A 6,798-nucleotide genomic window follows, 5' to 3' on the forward strand; every position below is an offset into this window, starting at 1 on the left:
TGTATATATATATGTATATATATATATATATGTATGTATATATATATGTATATATATATGTATGTATATATGTATGTGTGTATATATATATATATATATATATATATATATCTTTCTCATTCTTTTTAGTATGCGTGCCGGTTGTATTGCCCTGCCTCCATTGTTGAGCATTAGACAAGTTATGCAGCAACGCCATTGTACCAGTGTTTGGACAGCTAAAGATGAACTACCTGTAAGTATAGATAGAATTTTGTAGTTATTTACTGTACAAGACTATATTTAACAGACTTTATTTGTTGTAGTCACTGGTAATTAATAAATGGAAAGGGTTTAAGTCTGCTGTGTCTGAAAACCAGTGTTAAGTTATAACATTTTTGTATGTAAACAAGACTCCAGATCAGATGTAAGCATGACCTTGGTTAAGATTGTAATGTAAGCTTTCTACATGAAAGAAAGAGCCATAACAAGACAATCATAATTATGTTCCACTTCATTCCACCATCTCCTAAATATTTCTGTCAGAATTTGCTTATATATCCATGGAACTAATGATTGTGAGGACTACTCACATAAATAAGTTCTCTGCAATACCCATTTCATACCAGCTATACATCTTCATCTACCTTCTATGTAATTTTCTCCTCATGATCTCTCTATCTTTGTTGTACTTGTCTTAGACTATTAAATCCCAGCCACTCCTTATCCTACATCTTACTTAATATTTCTTCTTTTGTTCTACTTCACATCAATTATATCCTCTGTATTTCCACCAGATAATGTCTTATGTATTTGAATATCTGTGATTTTCAGGTTGAAATAGATCTTGGTAGTGAATACCATTATCACTCAATGTTTGCATGTCCTATTCTAAGACAACAAAGCAGTGATAGCAACCCACCAATGAGATTAATATGTGGTCACGTTATATCTCAAGATGCACTAAACAAATTGACTAATGGAACAAAGTAAGTCTTCAACAATGATTAAATATTTTCCTTTTCATTTTCTTCCCATGATGTTCTAATAATCTTTAAACACATTAGGTCATTTCAGAATAACAATATTCACAAGCATTGATATGTTCTAGGATCTGCACATACACACACATATATATATCTTACATATTTTAATGCCTTTCATGCTAAGGTAAGGTAGTTATCAAACACAAAACTATGGACTTGCTCCTGTCATACATTTCTTAAAAATAGGTGATAATATGATAATTCAGGTATTCTAAATATAACGCAATATCTCCTAATAAGTGAATGAATACTGGTTTAACTTGAAATTTTAAGTTGTTTTTACCTTATATATTTCTAGGAATCTCTTTACACAATTTAAAATCAAACCCTGGCCACCACAATATCATTTTTCTTCTGTATACTCATAAAAGTGTATACTGAGATGTTTTTGCCTAGTTTTATACTAATTAAGTTTGCTTATTTGCATAAGTTCGTTTGCAGTGGATTGTTACAAGTACTGATATTTTAAGGAACAACCTTCTTTGAAGAATAAAAAGAACTTTAAGAATGTGTCACTTTGTTGGTACTGGTGCCTTTCTATGACATACATACTTATCCAAATTTGCAGACTTTACTAAATGGATTTTGCTGGTGCTGACCACACTTGCTTTCCTCAGATTCTATTTTTTATTTATTCTACTCAGATAAGATCATTATATTCCTTTATCCTGCGCTGATAAAGCAAATAGCAAACCATTTGCATTTTGATATCAGTTGGAGACATTTTACCTGTTCTGTAAATGTCTACCGAAAAGGCTTTTAATGCCAAAACCTCCATTACTAAACAAGAATGCTATTTCTAAATAATTCATTAAAAATTTGAAAGTACTCCACTCCAATAAAACTATTTTCTCAGTTTTCGCAGAGTGATAGTATAAGAATCTTTGTTATCAGTATAAGAAACTATTTCCTTCTGTTCAATCAAAATGGTTAATTTTTGTATTTTAGTTCCCTAATAATAACCTACAAATGTGGTTAACTGTAGTTACTAAACTCTGTAGGGAACCCAGAGTATGCTGTCCTTGTCAAATTACAGTTTGCCATTTTTTCATATGTTCACCTCTATTTTCTCAAATTATTTTACAGTCTTTAACAGCAATATTCTCATAGGGAATTTCTTAAAGTATTACATTTATAATAACTCCCAATAATTTAGAGGGTGAAATTGAGTGGATCAATAAATCAACATAGCTGTCTTGACTGGCACTGGCATTTTTGAGATATCTAGCAAAATCTTATCATTTTTGTGACTTGCTCTATTGAAAAGACCTACAAGTTTTGACTTTACCACTTTTTGTATATGTATTACTATGTTATCCAATTTCCTTTTTACAAGAGAGCAGGGTGTGTGATCCCAAGATTTAGCTATTTCTAGTTCAGTAATTGTTTAGAAGCTTTCCTTTTTGACTCAAAAGCAAAACATGGTAGATTTCTTTAGTCTAACCTTAAATCTAAGCATTAACAGGTACATTTAACTCAAACAAACATTACTTATTCATTCTATAAAACTTCCAAGGCAGCGAGCTGGCAGAAATGTTAGCATACTGGGCGAATTGCTTGGCAGTATTTCATCTGTCTTTACGTTCTGAGTTCAAATTCTGCCGAGGTCAACTTTACCTTTCATCCTTTCGGGGGTCAATAAATTAAGTACTGTGGTCGATTTAATCGACTGGCCACCTTCCCAAAAATTTCGGGCCTTGTGCCTAGAGTAGAAAAGATTCTATAAAACTTCCGTTTCTCTTCCTGATCATAAAAATACATCATTTGGTTTATTGTAGTAAAACAAAATAAAAATGAAGATTGTTATCAAATTTGATAGTAAATCTCTTTGGTTAGAATAGCAAAACATTAATATTTTATAAATTATGTAATTTTGGGTATTTAGCAGTTAGAAAAATAAAACTAAAATGATGTTCTTTAAGACAAGTGCTTTCATTTACAATAAGGAGGCTTAGGAAAGATTTTGTAGATCTTTAGTTTTGGTATTTCTTAGAGAATTTTTGAACTAAAAACATTTTTGTACTTTCAATATTGTTTTAAAGTTTGATTTATTAGCATTCCATTGATATTTCATGCTAGTGTAAATAGCAATAATAAGAGTAATTTCAATATAGTTTTTGTTATTTTTCTTTTGTTATTATCATTCAGTTAATAAAATACTATAATTTATCAAACTGTGAATCTGTACTTTCAAACAGTTTTTCTGTTGAGTTTATTACCCTGCACACACATGCACACTGATTGTTTAAATTTTAATAAAATTTCCATTTTATTTATTTTTTTTCCATAATTGAATTAGAATTTAAAGCATTAATTATATTTCATAGTATAATTAAATTAAAATATTTTTGGTGTTGGTGGTGGTGTGTGTGTGTCTATGTATGCTTATGTATGTGTGTGCATGTGTATTCCTTTACATAGCAGCAGTTGGAACATGGTTACCTAATTATATTGGCGGTTAAACATCTTTCTACATTCAAGTACATGTACTAACTTATTGCTAAATGCCTGTTGTGCTGTTTTTGTGCAAACAGTACAGTTTCGGCATTCCTTTCTCGTTCCAGAGTCAAGTGTCCCTATTGCCCTATGGAACAGATTCCTGCAGATGCTAAACGAATATACTTTTAAACCAACTTGACTTTTTTTTCATATTGTCTTTTCTTAAAAATAATAAATTCATATCCTTAATTTATCTGTTGCTTTATTTCTATCCCAGTTCCCTACTTTCCTTTTCCTTTTTTTTATTTTTTATCACACTGTGTGGACTTACACTTTTAATAAAAAGGTTCAGCTTTTCAAGTCCTCCTGAAAATGTATTTAAAATTTATGGGATCATATAAAAAATAAAAAATCTTTATCTCTTTTGGTTATTTTGCTATTTTTTCATTTCTTTCTCTCATTTTTTTCTTTTTCATTAATTTGTCTGTATGATTTGTCATTGATTATTTAATTTACACTTCATGAATTATGTTCATGCCAAACTGTCAATCAGAATTCCAATATATTTAGCAATTAGTGTGGGTTTCAAAGGTTTGTTTATCTGAGCTAAATTTGTGAAAGTGATGTAGAGACAAATGAAAGGACAGTTAAATAGGCAGACTAATAAATACTCAATTTGTTCCTACAGACTGGACAACAATTTAATCTGATAAAACTAACTTTCAAGCTCTGTTTGATGCCACTGTAGCCTGGACAAAATGCTTAGCGGTATTTTGTCTGTCTTTACATTCTATGTTCACATTCCACTGGGATCAACTCTGCCTTTCATCCTTTTGGGGTCAATAAAATAAGTACCAGTTGAGTACTGAAGTCGATGTAACCAACTAGCCCCCTACTCTAAAATTTCAGGCCTTGTGGTTACAGTAGAAAGGATTATGATGATGATTGTATCTGTTTTTTTTTTTTTACCTGGATCTCTTAAGTCTATATGACAGACAAATGAATCTCTTCTTTGTCATTTTGGTTGGGAGGACCATTATTTTATGTTTTACTTGATTCCGTCATTGGACTGTGGCCATACTGGGTCACCACCATGAAGGACTGTAGTTGAAAAATGTGACCCTAGTACTTATTTTTAAAGTCTGATACTTATTTCTATCAGTTTTTATTGCCAAACTGTTAAATTACTGGGAGGTAAACAAACCAACACCGATTGTCAAGCAGTAGTAGTGATGGTGATAAACACAAAGACATACACATATATGACAGGCTTCCACACAGTTTCCATCCACCAAATTCACTCGAGTCATTGGTTGACCTGGGGCTATAATAGATGAGACATAACCTAAGCGCTGTACAGTAGGATTGAACCCCAAACCACTTGGTTGCAAAGTGATCTTAATCACACAGACATACCTGAACCTTCAGATAGGTTATTTTTGGTTTATTTTATGAATAGTCTTGTAGATCCTTAGTGGTTGGGGTATTCGGCTCACGATCATAAGGTCGTGAGTTCAGTTCTCGGCGGCGCGTTGTGTTCTTGAGCATGATATTTTATTTCACGTTGCTCCAGTTCACAAAGATAGCGGAAATGAGTAGTATCTGTATTTCCAAGGGTCAACCTTGTTACATTCTGTGTCACGCTGAATCACCCTGAAAACTACGTTAAGGGGACGCGTGTGTCTGGAATACTCAGCCATTTGCATGTTAATTTCACGAGCAGGCTGTTCTGTTGGCCAGACCAACTAGAACACTCGTTGTTGTAGCTGACAGAGTGCCAGTTTAGTTTTACTACTGAAATTAACAGTTTTAGTTCAATTTTTTTACGAAAAAAGTGGATTTTTTCAATGTTAATATGTAAACAAATGCAGGTATAATGATAATTTTTATTATTATGAGGGTCGGCTGAAATATTCGTGGAATGGAACCAAATGAAGTCAATTTTTTAACATAGTTCCTCTTACTGTCCACACACTTCCATCGGTAATTACAGTGCTTGGATCGCACTGGTGAAGAAGTTATCCTATTGGTCAAAAAAGTCATCAACAGCAGATAAGATGTCATCATCACAGAGATACTGGTGACCAGCTAAGTGTGTTTTTCATGTTGGGAAACAGGTGATAATCAGATGGAACCAAGTCACTAACATAAGGAGGATGATCGATCATTTCAAAGCCAGTCATGCACAGCAGCCATTGAAACCAAAGACCTGTGTGCTGAAGCACTGTCCCAATGAAACAAGACCTCATTCATCAGTTTTTCTGGCCGCTTGGTCTTGATAGCTTTTCGTAATTGCCTTAGCAAGTTGGCATTGAACTTTCCATTGATGGTGTCATCATTTTGAAGATAGTCAATAAGCACAATATTTTTTGCATTAACGTATAGTATATGTAATAATGTGAAGTATATTTTGTATATTAAAATGTTTAATTTCAGATAATTATCAAGCGAAACAAACATAAGCAGTAAAAATACAAATTGCAAGTATTTCAAAATGTGGGACACTACATGACAAAAAACTAACAAAAAAGAAAGAAAATAGCGGTGCTAGTCTTCTAAAAGTACGATGAGAGGGTTCAAGAGAAAGATAGAAAGATGGAATTGAAGGGAAGAAAGATAGAAAGAAAGAAAAGAATGAAAAGTGAAGAAATAAACTGGGGGTCTGAAGTGAATGCTAGCAGGGGATGAAACAAAATACGTCTTACCTACGTACTGGAAACAGATTGGGAAGGTTTTGCATACAAGGGTGGGGAGGAGAAGGATAGAGAATTGGATAGAAAGAAAATCTCGCTCCAAATATTGAACATTGTGTGGGGTGTCACTAAGTAGGAACAAAAGTGGGGGGTGTGACATTACATTGACTAATAACCATAAAATGTTGCACAGAAAGTCCACACACACACAGAGAACACCTAGCGTTGTAGGTGTTCTAATACCCTCTGTCATATTTAATGGCAATTCTATTTTCCTCTTTGGTGATTCATTGTTAAACCACTGCCTAATTTAATTATACACATACATATATTCTTCTACTCTTTTACTTGTTTCAGTCATTTGACTGCAGCCATGCTGGAGCACCGCCTTAAAGGGTTTTAGTCGAAGAAATCGACCCCAGGACTTACTCTTTATAAGCCTAGTACTTATACTATCAGTCTCTTTTGCCGAACGGCTAGATTACGGGGACGTAAATACACGTGCATCGGTTGTCAAGCGATGGTGGTGGGGTACAAAGACAGACATGCAAACACACACATATGCAAACACACACACACACACACACACATACACACACTCACATACAGGGTGCGGTGAATAAACTGTTGTCTAAATTATGCAA

At 33.3% G+C, this 6,798-nt stretch overlaps 1 protein-coding gene across 5 annotated transcripts in view; it reads left to right on the forward strand.

Annotated features, from left to right (window-relative positions):
* LOC106870629 (E3 ubiquitin-protein ligase RMND5A) overlaps positions 1 to 3,892 on the forward strand; it is a 28,907-nt gene extending 25,015 nt beyond the window's left edge. For 4 of the 5 annotated variants that reach the window (XM_052978432.1, XM_014916767.2, XM_014916764.2 and 1 more), the window contains 3 exons: positions 130 to 232; positions 811 to 965; positions 3,557 to 3,892. In XM_052978432.1, coding sequence (XP_052834392.1) covers positions 130 to 232; positions 811 to 965; positions 3,557 to 3,650 — 352 coding nt within the window. In that variant the 3' untranslated portion in view covers positions 3,651 to 3,892. The remainder of the gene's footprint in view (positions 1 to 129; positions 233 to 810; positions 966 to 3,556) is intronic. The other variant, XM_014916765.2, reaches the window with a different exon arrangement.
* The last annotated feature ends 2,906 nt before the right edge of the window (positions 3,893 to 6,798 follow it).

The sequence above is a fragment of the Octopus bimaculoides genome, chromosome 2 (assembly GCF_001194135.2).
Source record: "Octopus bimaculoides isolate UCB-OBI-ISO-001 chromosome 2, ASM119413v2, whole genome shotgun sequence".
NCBI lineage: Eukaryota > Metazoa > Mollusca > Cephalopoda > Octopoda > Octopodidae > Octopus > Octopus bimaculoides.